This window comes from Bombina bombina, chromosome 8, assembly GCF_027579735.1.
Source record: "Bombina bombina isolate aBomBom1 chromosome 8, aBomBom1.pri, whole genome shotgun sequence".
Lineage (NCBI taxonomy): Eukaryota > Metazoa > Chordata > Amphibia > Anura > Bombinatoridae > Bombina > Bombina bombina.
Window position 1 is genome coordinate 198,507,158 of NC_069506.1, and position 16,377 is coordinate 198,523,534.

At 37.5% G+C, this 16,377-nt stretch overlaps 1 protein-coding gene across 1 annotated transcript in view; it reads left to right on the top strand.

Annotated features, from left to right (window-relative positions):
- The window catches only part of LOC128638707 (cathepsin D), a 126,277-nt gene that overhangs the window by 54,294 nt on the left and 55,606 nt on the right, over positions 1 to 16,377 (top strand). The window contains exon 2 of the mRNA XM_053690830.1: positions 5,217 to 5,373. Within this exon, the coding sequence (XP_053546805.1) occupies positions 5,217 to 5,373 (157 nt within the window). The remainder of the gene's footprint in view (positions 1 to 5,216; positions 5,374 to 16,377) is intronic.

The following is a 16,377-nucleotide window of genomic DNA, read 5'->3' on the forward strand; positions in this document are numbered from 1 at the left end:
TACCCAAAATAACAAACACTAAGTTACACAAAAAATAAGCACTGTTACACAAAATAAAAAAGAAATTATCAAAGCTTTAAACTAATTACACCTAATCTAAGGGCCCTATGAAAATAAAAAAGCCCCCCACAATAAAAAACCCTAGCTTATAATAAACTACAAATAGCCCTTAAAAGGGCCTTTTTTGGGGCATTGCCCAAAAGTAATCAGCTCTTTTACCTGTAAAAAAAAATACAAATACCCCCCAAATAAAAAGCTAACTAAAAAACCTAAGCTCCCCATTGCCTGGAAAAGGGCATTTGGATGGGCATTGCCCTTAAAAGGGCATTTAGCTCTTTTGCAGCCCAAAACCCTAACCTAAAAATAAAACCCACCCAATACACCCTTAAAAAATCCTAACACTAACCCCTGAAGATCGACTTACAGTTTTGAAGATCCGACATCCATCCTCCAAGAAGCCGGGAGAAGTCTTCATCGAAGCGGCAATAAGTCCTCCAAGAAGCCAGCCGAAGTCTTCATCCAAGCCCGCAGAAGTCTTCACCCAAACGGCATCTTCTATCTTCATCCATCCGGCGCGCAGCGGGTCCAACTTCAAGACATCCGACGCAGAGCATCCTCTTCTTCCAACGGACTAACGATAAATGAAGGTTCCTTTAAATTATGTCATTCAAGATGGCGTCCCTTAGATTCTGATTGGCTGATAGAATTCTATCAGCCAATTGGAATTAAGGTAGAAAAAATCCTACTGGCTGTTGCAATCAGCCAATAGGATTGAGCTTGCATTCTATTGGCTATTCCAATCAGCCAATAGAATGCAAGCTCAATCCTATTGGCTGATTGGATCAGCCAATAGGATTGAAGTTCAATCCTATTGGCTGATTGCAACAGTCAATAGGATTTTTTCAACCTTAATTCCGATTGGCTATTAGAATTGTATCATCCAATTGGAATCTAAGGGATGCCATCTTGGATGACATCATTTAAAGGAACCTTCATTCGTCGTTAGTCCGTCGGAAGAAGAGGATGCTCCGCGTCGGATGTCTTTAAGATGGACCGGCTCCGCGCTGGATGGATGAAGATAGAAGATGCTGTCTGGGTGAAGACTTCTGTGGGCTTGGATGAAGACTTCAGCCGGCTTCTTGGAGGACTTCTTGCCGCTTCAATGAAGACTTCTCCTGGCTTCTTGGAGGATGGATGTCGGATCTTCAAAACTGTAAGTCGATCTTCAGGGTTTAGTGTTAGGATTTTTTAAAGGGTTTATTGGGTGGGTTTTATTTTTAGATTAGGGTTTTGGGCTGCAAAAGAGCTAAATGCCCTTTTAAGGGCAATGCCCAATCCAAATGCCTTTTTCAGGGCAATGGGGAGTTTAGGTTTTTTTAGTTAGCTTTTTATTTGGGGGGTTGGTTGTGTGGGTGGTGGATTTTACTGTTGGGGGGTATTTGTATTTTGTTTACAGGTAAAAGAGCTGATTACTTTGGGGCAATGCCCCGCAAAAAGCATTTTTAAGGGCTATTTGTAGTTTATTGTAGGTTAAGGTTTTTTTTTATTTTGGGGGGCTTTTATATTTTCATAGGGCCCTTAGATTAGGTGTAATTAGTTTAAAGCTTTGATAATTTCTTTTTTATTATTTGTAACTTAGTGTTTGTTATTTTTTGTGTAACAGTGTTTTTTATTTTGTGTAACTTAGTTTTTTGTAACTTTGTAATTTTGTAGTGTAGATTTAAATTATTTGAGTAGGGTTAGGTGTTTAAATATATAAAATGTTTAATTTAATTTGTAGTTTTATGTAATTTTAGTATAAAAGTTAGATTAGATTAATTTTTATTTTAATATAGTTTAAGGTCATTTTAGTTTAAAAGTTAGGTTGGATTAATCATTAATTTAATATAGTTTAATGTAATTGTATTATAATAGTTAGGGTAGGTTAATTATTAATTTAATATAGTTTAATGTAATTTTAGTATAATAGTTAGGGTAGATTAATTAATAGTTTAATATAGTTTAATTTAAATCTAAAGGTAAGTTTAAATTTATTATAAGATAGGGATGAGTTAATATTTAATGTAAGGTTAGCGGGTTGTTAGGTTTAGGGGTTAATAGTTTAATTTAGTTTATGGCGATGTGGGGGGCTGGCAGTTTAGGGGTTAATAGGTTTAGTAAGTGCTAGTGATGTGGGAGGCCAGTGGTTAAGGGTTAATAACTTTATTTAGTTGCGGTGGGGTCCGGGAGCATCGGGATAGGGGTTAATAACTTTTATTTAGGTGGCGGCGGTGTCAGGGCAGCAGATTAGGGGTTAATAAGTATAATGTAGGTGGCGGCGGTGTAGGGGCAGCAGATTAGGGGTGTTTAGACTCGAGGTACATGTTATTCTCCCATAGGAATCAATGGGATATCGGGCAGCAGCGAACATGAGCTTTCGCTGCTTTCAGACTCCCATTGATTCCTATGGCATCCGTGGCCTCCAGGGCGGCGGATTGAAAACCAGGTATGCTGGGCCAGAATAGTGGCGAGCGTACCTGGTAGAAATTTGATAACTAGCAAAAGTAGTCAGATAGTGCCAAATTTGCATTCGGAACATCTGCAGGGATCTAACCATCGATCTGTGTCGGATTGAGACCGGCGGATCGTATGTTACGTCACAAAATTCTACTTTTGCTGGTCTGTAGGCTTTGATAAATAAGGGGAATCAGGCTCGCCACAATTACGCTGTGGATTCCAGTGTATTTGCAGTTGACTGCTTGATAAATAGGCCCCAATGTGTGAATGCCTAAAAGTGTGTAAATGTGTATATTGGAATGGGTAAAATATTTTGATGTGGTGTTTAGAATCGCTTATAACCCAAAATAGTTAATCATGAATGGTTGAGAAAATCACAAAGTAAAAGCAGAACAAAATGTGATAAAGCTATCTGCAAAGAAACAGACTGTGGCAATTGCTAATATGTGGAATAATTATAACAACACCCATAGAATATGGCATTATAAATATAAAATAGAAATATTTAAAAACAATTAGATATTGCTGCTGTATTATAAAAGAGTGTCAGCTGCCCAACTAGTACACCTGGAATTGCAAAGACAAGGATACCCAAAAAGGGTGTCCAACAGTGGGGGCGCACCTAAGAATAGGCAATAATAATAAACAATAATAAATCAAAAATTGGAAGAAACCAATGCGAAAATAAAATAAAAGTACTTACTTTGATGATGGTGTGAAGTCCAAAAAAAGGTCTAAAGGCCGAATATCCAATTTCAACAGCTGCTGTTCGCAGTATGACTGTGGTAAATGATTCCTCAGTGAAAATGACAAGAGGCTGCTCCGCTAACGATTCCGGTGTGTGGAATTAACTAGAAGAATGGAGAAAAAGAAAGAGGGTGCCTCATAGTGTATTACATACAGTGGAACTGTTTAACGTTAACAGGTAATACGCTCACCAGAAAAAATTGCACCGTGCTGTGACCGATGCTTGAATGAAGGCTAGCACTTAATACAGTGGCTAGTACACTGTCAGCTGTTCCTTAGCTGAAGTTCGCTGTAGTAACTGGAGTCAGATGGTCGTCCCAAACGGAGGTCTTACCGATTGTGGAGAAATTTGGCTGAAACTGAGTCAGCAAGACAACTTCCAAAGCGTTAGTTAAAACAAGCACTTTAATAGCTTTTTGCTGCAACCCGTTTCTCGACCGCTCAGTGGTCGTTTCCTCAGGCAAATGCAAAAAATGGATACAAGCTTGCTTCATTAGCATCATTAAATACACATGTGGTGGTATAACAGGAAGTTGTCAAGTTGAAACAAACACCAATGAAAATGTATACAAAGTCTAAATGTTAAAAACCAATAGGAATCTATACAAAGTCTAAATGTTACAATGCATATTAGAACACTGGTAAAGGAATTTTTGCATGCAATAATCGCACATTGTAAAATCAACAACGGATATATTAAACCACAAACTGAAATTTGACCCTAATAAAATACATTTTATATTAATTAACTATTTTCTGTATAAAATATTAAGAACTGTTAAATATGCCATATATGAGCCTTAAAAGATAAACATTTGTTTACCCGTATTGTAGACACACTGTGTGGGAGATAGTATGAGTGCTGTATTGTATAGTTCACTGTGTCTTTACATGGTAGTGCTCACCTATGTATAAGAGAAAAAGAATAACTGTAGAACTAAAAGTGTAGAGATGGATATTTGCTAGAGATCTCACTGTACATAAACAAAAAATAAAAATAAAATGTTTGAGTGTTTTCTATGCCTGATCTAGAGATCTGGTCATCATTCTAATGAAGGAACGCAGACGCAGGTTGTAACTGGAAAGGTAATTGGTCTTGGAACCTGATGATAATATATACTCTATGTAACAGTGTAAAGTGTGAATTTGTAAAACATGGGCGCAAGTGGTGTATCTACCGCACAGAACCCTGCAATGTATTCATGTGGTTTCGTGAGACATTTGTGGGAAATGTAGTTTGTGCACCCTTGTATGTCCATTATATAACCTGCTCTGAAATAATGTCAGTATGTATTAGGATGATAATAAACTGCTTAATACCTAAGTTAGAGATCAATTTTCAAGAAAATTATTTATCAATATTTTTTTTTTGGTTTACTTATAGAAATTCAATTTTAATTGCATAATTCCTTGCTTTGATAATTAAATGAAACAAACCTCCTTGTTATATTACTGCAACATCAGTGCCTTATGCATTCCCCAGTTGATTACGCAGCATACAAAGAAGACAATTGGTGCACACACATTGCACCTACTGTTAAGTAGGCGCCCTGCATCTATGCATTAATCAGCTGCTCTTTGATCTATGGAGAGCTTTTGGGACATGAAGAAGGTACTGATGTTGGAGTATAATTAAAAACACCAAAAACATAACCTATTTTACCTAATAAATTTACTTAATGTGGCCATTTCATTTGTTCTATGTTTGTGTTTTTGAGAAACTGAATATCATCTAAAATGTTAATGCTAAAGTAGCCTGCTGCCAGTGTCCGCATCTACCTTTCTGCTGAAGCCTTTTTTATTTTCAAAATGTCATCACAGCGTGGTGCAGCCAAGGAGAGTGGTGTCAAGAAAGATGACAGTGTCAACTAGTTTACATGTGTCATCCTCTGACAGGCTGACTTAGAGTTAACATTTGAGAAGAAGTTTAGATGGGTCAATTGTCCATTTTGTAACATATATTTCTCTTCCAGAATCCCCCTAAAGAAGCTTCAGTCTGTCAGGCGCATACTCATGGACAATATGTCCATCGAAGAGCTCAGAAACCGAGCAAAAGACACAGAGGTCCTAAATCAAAGTTTGCACCCCAACCTCAAGGGAATCCCTGAAAAGCTTACCAACTACTTAGATGTGAGTAAGAATCTTGATAACATTCCATACACAATATTTTACACTGGAATGCATACATTATTAGGTTAGACTGTATTTTATGTAGGTAAGTTTAGAACTTGCAGGGACATCTTGTCTTTGGCATTATAGTAGCATATACCTGTCTTTATTTGCACAGAGCTTGTGTCTCAGATAGCATGAAAAAGCTGGAGTAGTTTTATTGCTAACAGAGCTATGACTGCCATAATAAATTGGTTATCTCGGTCTGCTGTGGATGCCAGGCTCCTGTTTGAATATAGTTTCATAAATTCAGTTTAAACAGAACTAGAGCCTTTGTTTTTTTGATTTACCTATGAAAGCTATATATATATTTAAAGTAGACAACCTACCCAAGGTATTGATCTAGGCCCATTTTGGTATATTTGTTGACACTATTTTACTGCCAAATAGATCATATAAATAAATTGTTAACTTTTTCGCAAACTATAAGTTGCTTTCTGAAATTATTTGCATGCAACTACAGCAGTCATAATACACATTGTTGTAAAAGCCCTTTTTTTCAGAAACAGCAGACATGCATGGCTTTGCCATTGTTTTTTGGCTATTAGAAGTTTTCTAATTGCAGCAGCACGCCACACTTTTGGAATTACTGCCAGTGAAAGGGTTAATCAATTAGTATGTGAGGTTAATTGTTGTTGTAGTGTAGGGATTATCCTCAACCCCTAATTCCTACTTTATCCCTCCTAATCAGTTCTCTTCCCCCCACCCCACTGGTATATATATTTTTTTAACTTCTATTTTCTATGGCGTAGGGATCCCTTTCACCCTCCCACATCCCTGTCCCCCACCACCACCTTTTTTACACTTCCTCCCTCCCCACTGTCCCCCACTATCGGCTAGATTACAAGTTTTGCGTTATGGATTTTAACACTGAAAAAATGGCCATTCCAGCTTAATGGCCAAGAACGCATATTACGAGTCATGTCGGTAGAGCTCTCCCGCAAGCATTTTAGCCTGTAACGCAACAGCCATTCTACACTCAAAAAATTACATTTTTGTGTGGAATTTTCATAGCGCTGGTATTACAGGTTGTGTGGTCCGGCTAAAATGCTTGTGTTACTGCCTATACCGACACAATCCATACCGCCATCTGAGAGCAGTATTTATGGATTTTGCGAGACAAAAATGTTTCACAAAACTCATACAAAGTATGTTACAAAGTACACTAACACCCATAAACTACCTATTAACCACTAAACCACCGACCTCCTGCATCGCAAACACTATTTAAAACTTATCAACCCCTAATCTGCCGCCAACATCGCGACTATTAAATAAACCTATTAACCCGTAATCTGCCGCCTCCCACATCACCGCCACTATAATAAAGTTATTAACCTCTAAACCTCCGACGTCTCCCACATCGCTGCCACTAAATAAACCTATTAACCCCTAAACCTCCGGCCTCCCACATCGCCACCACTATAATAAAGTTATTAACTTCTAAACTTCCGACGTCTCCCACATCGCTGCCACTAAATAAACCTATTAACCCCTAAACCTCCAGCCTCCCACATCGCCGACACTAAATAAACCTATTAACCCCTAAACTGCTGGCTTTCCACATCGCAAAACACTAAATTAAACTGTTAACCCCTAAACCTAATACCCCCCTAACGTTAAATTAAAATTACAATATAACTTGATTTAAAGAAATAAAAACTTACCTGTGAAATAAAAATAAACCTAACATTAAACTATAAATTAACCTAACATAACTATTCTAATAAAATAAAAAAATACTATCAATGAAAAAAATCTGAATTAAAAATTTAAAAAAACCTAACACTACAAAAAATTAAAAAAATCTAAAATTACAAAAAATAATAAATACTAAATTACGAAAAATAAGAAAACACCAAGCTTACAAAAAATAAAAAGCCCCCAAAATAAAAACACCCCCTAGCCTTCAATAAACTACTAATTGCCCTTAAAAGTGCCTTTTATAGGGCATTACCCTAAGTTAAACAGTTCTTTTACCTATAAAAAAATACAAAGTTCCCCTAACATTAAAATCCACCTTCCAACCAACCCCCCAAAATAAAAAACCTAACTCTAAAAAAAAACTAAGTTACCCATTGTCCCTAAAGGAGCATTTGTATGGGCATTGCCCTTAAAAGGGCATTCAGCACATTTACAAAAGCCCAAAGCCCTAATCTAAAAAAAAAACAACCTAAAAAAATGAAAAAAAAACTTAACACTAACCCCAGAATATCTACTCGCGGTTTCCCCCTTACATCCATCTTCATCCAGGCCGCGAGAAGTCTTCATCCAGGAGGCGACACCTTCATTTATTTCGGGGACGTCTTCTATCTTCATCCCGGCGGTGCTGAGTGGAGCCATCCTGGAAGCCGATTCCATCCTGCGCGGAGCGTCCTTTTCATACGGTCACCGCCGTAAACTGAAGTTGAATGCAAGGTAGCCGTTTCAAAATGGCGTACCTTGCATTCCTATTGGCTGACTTAATTCTTCAAATTCAAATCAGCCAATAGGGTGTGAGCTTCTAAAATCCTATTGGCTGTTCAAAACAGCCAATAGGATGAGAGCTACTAAAATCATATTGGCTGTTCAAATCAGCTATTGGTAGTTTATTGTAGGCTAGGGGGTGTTTTTATTGGGGGGGGGGCTTTTTTATTTTTATAGGGCTATTAGATTAGGTGTAATTGTTTTTATTTTTGATGATTTCGTTTTTATTTATTTAAATGTAGTTATATTGAAATTTTAACTTAAAGTTAGGGGGTGTTAGGTTTAGGGGTTAATAGTTTAATTTAGTGTTTTGCGATGTGGGGGGCCAGCAGTTTAGGAGTATATATGTTTATTTAGTGTTGGCGATGTGGGAGGCCGGAGGTTTAGGGGTTAATAGGTTTATTTAGTGGCGGCGATGTGGGAGGCCGGTGTTTTAGGGGTTAATAGGTTTATTTAGTGGCGGCGATGTGGAAGGCCAGAGGTTTAGGGGTTAATAACTTTATTATAGTGGCCACGATGTCGGGGAGCAGCGGATTAGGGGTTAATAGTATTTATTAGTGTCGGCGATGTCGGGGAGTGGCGGAATAGGGGTTAATAACTTTATTATAGTGTTGGTGATGTCGGGGAGCGGCGGAATAGGGGTTAATAACTTTTATTAGTGTCAGCGATGTCGGGAGTGGCAGATTAGGAGTTAATAACTTTATTTAGGTGTCGGCAATGTCGGGGCGGGAGATTAGGTGTGTTTAGACTTGGGGTTTATGTTCCCCATAGACATCAATGGGGTTGCATTACGGAAATTTTTCATTCCGCACTTCAGGTGTTAGGTTTTTTCTAACATTCTCTCCCCATTGATGGGGGAAAGCATGCACGAGCACGTCAAATCAGCCTTTGGTTTTGTGCGGTATGGAGCTTAATGCACCATAACGCACAGCACAAGGAGGCTTTTCAGTAACTCGTAATGGCTGCACTATGGAGAGTGACTTAACGCAACTTTTTGGGCGTTAGTTTTGCTCCCTGTTTAGCACAAACTCGTAATCTAGGTGTATGTTTGTTACTGTCTTCCACTCTGCCAGTAACAAATTATCAACTAGATTACGAGTTTTGCAGTATGAGTAAAAAAGCAGCGTTAAGGCTCATAACGCTGCTTTTTCACTCCCGCTGGTATTACGAGCCTTGCAGGTTTAGGGGCACCGCACACTTTTTGGCTGTACCGCAAATTAACTTACGCAATTTGCATAAAGTCTTTTATCAATGGGACTTCCATAGCACCGGTATTACAAGCTTTTTCTGGGAGGCCAAAAAGTGAGCGGTACAGCCTATCCCGCAAGATTCGTAACGCAATCTAAAGTCAGTAGTTATGAGTTTTACGCTACAAAGCTGTAGCATAAAACTCATAACTAAAGTGCTCAAAAGTACACTAACACCCATAAACTACCTATTAACCCCTAAACCGAGGCCCTCCCGCATCGCAAACACTAAAATAAAATGATTAACCCCTAATCTGCCGCTCCTGACATCGCCGCCACTATAATAAAAATATTAACCCCTAAATCGCCGCACTCCCGCATCACAAGCACTAGTTAAATATTATTAACCCCTAATCTGCCGCCCCTAACATCCCGCCACCTACCTACATTTATTAACCCCTAATCTGCCACCCCCAACATCGCCGCCACTATACTAAAGTTATTAACCCCTAAACCTGTCTAACCTTAACCCTAACACCCCCTAACTTAAATATAATTAAAATAAATCTAAATAAAAATTCCTATCATTACCTAAATAATTCCTATTTAAAACTAATGATTGAAAACTAATTGGAACAGCCAATAGAATGTGAGCTCAATCCTATTGGCTGATTGGATAATTTAGTAATTTTGGAATCCCCCTCCCCACCTCCCCACTACAAGCGATTACTTTTTCTGTAGTGTAGGGTCCCATCTCCCCTCCAAATAATAATTTTCTGTAGTGTAGGTACCCATCCCTCTCTCTCCCCTACCTAACATTTTTCTGTAGTATACGGAAGCCCACCCACCTCCCTCCTTAACAGGCACTACCCACAGGCAACCACAGGAACATTGTTACAGAGAGTGACACAGACAGTAAAATTTTGCTTCATATGGTAAGGGAGCATGATGAGTATACAAAACCCTCTTTCAATTTCAAAGTTGCTTTACTGCACACAAACATTTTATTGTAGAATCTCAAGATGTTTTATGTCCCTTTGAGCAATATATAGAAAGATAACCATACTATATTTAAAGCAGGAGATCTAATCAGACTACTAAAATGTCTGTATGTTGTATGTTGTTAGGAAGCTTGTCTCATGTTTCATGCAGTTCCTTAGCTAATAATGGTTTATTTAAAAAAAATAATAATAATAATAATATATATACCTGTATATATATATATGTATATATATATATATATATATATATATATATATATATATATATATATATATATATATATATATATATATATATATATATATATATATATATATATACGAGAGACACTTTCATTTATAGTCATGCTTCAAAATTTAGTCCTACTGGGAGAATCAAACAATACGTTCCTCAACACTTATTCAGTTTGGTTTCCTGTTGAGTTTAATGATTTCTAAAATACGTTCAGTCAGCAGCATGTAGAATTAGGCTCAGAGAAATCATTGCCACTTAATACAAAAAAAAGAAAGAGATTTAATTATCTTTTAATCAAGATTGAAAAAATAATGGTGGTGTATTTTAATGAGTCTTTTTCACGTTTTTAATAGAATCATTTCATCCATATATTTTTGTAATATGAATCTAAAATAAACAAATAGTAAAAGTTACGGTTCCTTGAAAATAATTTGCAGTTATTCAGAACATGCTGTACTTTGTTTTGTGTGATTTTCTATACTTTATAGGGACATTGTACAGTAAAATTGTATCCCATTTAGGGCTAGACTATGGGGCAGATTTATCATTGGTCTGTCAGACATTGGTCTTAAGACCGCTGCTTTATAACTGCTGTTTTCCCTATGAGTGGATCGCAATTTATTGCTCCCGCTCGCACAATAAATTTGCTAGACTGAGGCTTTTTGCGTACATTGGGTTGCACACTTATTACAAGTTGAAAGTAAACAGTTTTCACACGACTGCTACACCAGATATATATAGATACACACACACACATATATATATATATATATATATATATATATATATATATATATATATATATATATATATATATATATATATATATATATATATATATATATATGATTATATATAGGTTTAGATATATACAGATATATATAAGAATATCTATTTAAAAATACTTAGAACATATTCCCCTGTGTGAAGAACATTTAAATACACAGTTAAACACAATATTAAATATGGATATTGCAGAAATAGGATTTTATATGTTTTCAGCTACTTAACTGCAAAGGGATCCAATGCACTTCTATATATGTCTATATATGTGTATTTATGTGTATATATGTGTATATATGTATTTAAATACATATATATATATATATATATATATATATGCATATAAATACACAAAACATACATATGAACATATATATATATATATATATATATATATATATATATATATATATATATATATATATATATATATATATATATATATATATACTGTAACTAGGCAATAAGCCTGCCCAGAAGGCAGTCTATATAAAAAAAACTAAAACCCCTAAAGCTAAAATTACAAAAAATTAAAAATGTAAAATTACAGAAAAAAATAAACAAAGCTTTCAAAAATAAAAAGCATTTGTATGGGTATTTCCCTTAAAAGGGCATTCAGCTCTTTTTCTGCCCTTAAAAGGACAATCAGCTCTTTTCCAGCCAATTCAATCCCTAATCTTTAAAATAACCCCCCCCCCAAAAAAAAAATAAAAAAATCCTAACACTAAGCCCCAAATAGGTACTCACTGTTCCTGAAGTCCATCAGAGAAGGTCTTCTTCCAGACGGCTCCATCATCTTCTATCTTCATCCGGAGCGAAGGCGGTACGGAGCGGAGATGCAGAGCTGTGGATCCTCAGTGGTGGCCCTCACCAGCGGCGTGGAGCAGAGGTGCGGAGCTGTCCTCCCCGACGTGTGGATCCTCAGCGGCGGTCCTCAATGGTAGTGGTCCTCCGCGGCATAGAGGCTCCTCTTCATCTGATGTCCGTCGTACACTAAAGATGGAATGCAAGGTACCGCAATTAATTTGGGGTACCTTGCATTCCTATTGGCTGAAATATTGAAATCAGCCAATAGGATTAGAGCTACTGAAATCCTATTGGCTGTTGAAATCAGCCAATAAGATTTCAGTAGCATTCATCCTATTGGCTGATTTCAAAATTTCAGCCGATAGGAATGAGAGGTACCTAAATAAATATGGAGTACCTTGCATTCATGGTTCAGTGTGCGATGGACGATTGCATGAAGAGAAGTCTCCACGCCGCTGAGGACCGCCGCCATTGATGACCGCTGTTGAGGATCCACGCTTCGGGAAAGCCAGCTTTGCCTGGACTTCCTTCTCCATCGGACTTCAGGAACCATGAGTACCTATTTGGGGCTTAGTGTTAGGATTTTTTTTTTTTTTAGATTAGATGGCCTATCTATCAAGCCGTCAACTTTCTTACATTCAACGGCACCAATACGCTCGTCTAACATCGCCTAACATCGCGGCCGCGGACCTGAATATGATCTCCATATTTATAAAAAAAGCCAGCAAAAAGCTGCGCACCAAGTACGGGGCGATGAGCAGCGGGACTGTTGTTAACTAACAGTCATCGATCTTGTAGGTAAAGTGCACTTTCCGTGTGTAGTAGTGATCAGCTGTACCGGCATCCGCCGCACCGAGAAAGAACCAGGCTTTCCCTAGGCTGATAGATCAAAAGCATCGGAGCGTACGTCAGGATATACGCAAACTTGCTCAGGTGGATACGATATATATGTTCCTCTCGCTCTTAGCTTACGTGCATTTACTTAGACTCCACAGGTGCCTGTTTTCCAAGTCCTGTATTCGCTTCACAGGGCAACAGATGAAACACCAAACAGTCCTTATAGTAGCACAGACCATATGTTTTTTTGCAGCATGTTTCTTTAAAGTCAGCACATAAAACAGGTATGCAGATAAAGTGCAGGCAGTAAAAAGGTATAAAAGGCTATGCGTGTCCCATAGACCTTAGAACCTTAAACAGTTCTTATACACAGGAGTTAGTCGACCTGCTCCTGAATAAAACACTTCATATATATATATTAGGATATGTGCACTATTGTTCTATTTTAGGTCTGCTGCTATTCGGCTTTTTAACAACTTTATTTATACCCTATCACTAAACACCGCTACTATACTAAAATGTTTAACCCCTATCCTACCACTCCCGGACCCTGCTGCAACTAAATAAAAGTATTAACCCATATCCCGCTATTCCTGTACCCCAAGCAACTAAATAAAAGTATTAACCCCTATCCCACCGCTCCCGGACCCCACCGCAACTAAATAAATGTATTAACCCATAAACCTCTGGCTTCCCACATCACTACCACTTACTAAACCTATTAACCCCTAAACCGCCAGCCCCCCACATCGCCATAAAATAAATTAAGTTATTAACTCCTTAACCTAACAACCCGCTAAATTTACATTAAAATTATAACATCCCTATCTTATAATACATTTAAACTTACCTGTAGAATTAAATTAAACTATATTAAACTATTAATTAACCTACCCTAACTATTATACTAAAAATATATTAAACTAAATTAAACTATTAATTAACCTACTCTAACTATTATACTAAACTTACATTAAACTATATTAAACTATTAATTAACCTACCCTAACTATTATACTAAAATTACATTAAACTACCAATTAAATTAACTATATTACATATTTAAAAACCTAACCCTACTAAAAGTTATTTAAATCTACAATTAAAAATTACTAAATTAGAAAAAAAAAATAAAGTTATAAAGTATAAAGTTATAAAAAATAAAAAACACTAAGTTACAAAAAATAAAAAACCACAGTATCAAAAATAAAAAAGAATTACACCTAATCTAATAGCCCTATCAAAATAAAAAATCCCCCCCAAAATAAAAAAAAACCTAGCCTACAATAAACTACCAATGGCCCTTAAAAGGGCCTTTTGCGGGATATTGCCCCAAAGAAATCAGCTCTTTTACCTGTAAAAAAAAAAAATACAAACACCCCCCCAACAGTAAAACCCACCACCCACACAACCAACCCCCCAAAATAAAAACCCTATCTAAAACACCTAAGCTCCCCATTGCCCTGAAAAGGGCATTTGTATGGGCGTTGCTCTTAAAAGGGCATTTAGTTATTTTACTGCCCAGACCCTACTCTAAAAATAAAACCCACCCAAAAAACCCTTAAATAAACCTAACACTAACCCCCGACAATCAACTTACAGTTTTTGAAATTCCGCTTGAAGGATCCATCCAGCCAGCAAGAAGTCTTCATCCGGGCGGCCTCTTCCATCTTCATCCAGCTGGCGAAGTCTTCATCCATGCGGCCTCTTCTATCTTCATCCATCCAGCAAGGATCGGGTCTATCCTGAAGACATCCGGCGCGGAGCTGTTCCAATCAGCCAATAGGATTGAGCTCTCATCCTATTGGCTGTTCCAATTAGCCAATAGGATTGAGCTCTCATCCTATTGGCTGATTGGAACAGCCAGTAGGATGATAGCTGCTCAAATCCTATTGGCTGATTGGAACCTTTCAGCCAATAGGAATGCAAGGGACGCCATCTTTGATTACGTCACTTGCATTCAAGATCCAGTTTATGGCGGAGACCATATTGAAGAGGAGCTCCTCATCGGATGTCTTCAAGATGAACCTGCTCCACGCCGGATGTCTTCAGAATGGACTCGCTCCTCGCCGAATGGATGAAGATAGAAGAGTCTGCATGGATGAAGACTTCGCCGGCTGGATGAAGATGGAAGAGGCCGCCCGGATGAAGACTTCTTGCTGGCTGGATGGATCCTTCAAGTGGAACTTCAGAAACTGTAAGTGGATCATCGGGGGTTAGTGTTAGGTTTATTTGAGTTTTTTTTGGGTGGGTTTTAATTTTAGAGTAGGGTCTGGGCAGTAAAAGAGCTAAATGCCCTTTTAAGGGCAATGCCCATACAAATGCCCTTTTCAGGGTAATGGGGAGCTTAGGTTTTTTTTAGATAGGGTTTTTATTTCGGGGGTTGGTTGTGTGGGTGGTGGGTTTTACTGTTGGGGGGTGTTGTATTTTTTTTTACAGGTAAAGAGCTAATTTCTTTGGGGCAATGCCCCGCAAAAGATACTTTTGAGGGCCATTGGTAGTTTATTGTAGGCTAGGGTTTTTTTATTTTGGGGGGGCTTTTTTATTTTGATAGGGCTATTAGATTAGTTGTAATTCTTTTTTATTTTTGATACTGTGTTTTTTTATTTTTTGTAATTTAGTGGGTTTTTTTTGTAATTTACTAATTTTTTTATTGTAGATTTAAATAATTTGAGTAGGGTTAGGTTTTTAAATATGTAATATAGTTAATTTAATTGGTAGTTTAATGTAATTTTAGTATAATAGTTAGGGTAGGTTAATTAATAGTTTAATATAGTTTAATTTAATTGTACAGGTAAGTTTAAATTTATTATAAAATAGGGATGTTGAAATTTTAATGTAAAGTTTTCAGGTTGTTAGGTTAAAGGGTTAATAGTTTAATTTAGTTTATGGCTATGTGGGGGTTGGCGGTTTAGGGTTTAATAGGTTTAGTTAGTGGTAGTGATGTGGCAGGCCAGGGGTTTAGGGGTTAATACATTTATTTAGTTGCGATGGGGCCCGGGAGCGGCAGAATAGGAGTTAATACATTTATTTAGCTGCGGTGGGGTCCAGGAGCGGCGGGATAGGGGTTAATAACTTTATTTAGTGGCGGCGGTGTCGGGGCGCCAGATTAGGGGTGTTTAGACTCAAGGCTTATGTTAGGGTGTTAGGTGTAAACGTTACTGGTTTTCTACCATAGAAATCAATGGGATATCTGGCAGCATCGAACATAAGGTTTAGCTGCCTTCAGACTCCCATTGATTCCTATGGCATTCGCGGCCTCCTGGGTGGTGGATTGAAAACCAGGTACGCTGGGCCGAAATAGCCGCAAGCGTACTTGTTAACTATTTGATAACTTTTAAAAAGTGTCAAATATTGCCAAATGTGTATTTGGAACATCTGTAATGACGTAAGCATCGATTTGTGTCGGATTGAGACCGGCGGATCGTATGTTACATCACAGATTTCAAATTTTGCCGGTCTGTAGGCTTTGATAACTAGGTTGAATCAAGCTCGCCACAATTCCAGCGTATTTCAGGTTGACGGCTTGATAAATATCCCCCTATGGATTTAATGGGCTGGAAAAAGAGCTGACTGCCCTTTTAAGGACAGTAAAGGAGCTGAATTCCATTTTAAGGGCAATGCCCATACAAATGCCCCTTTAGGGGCA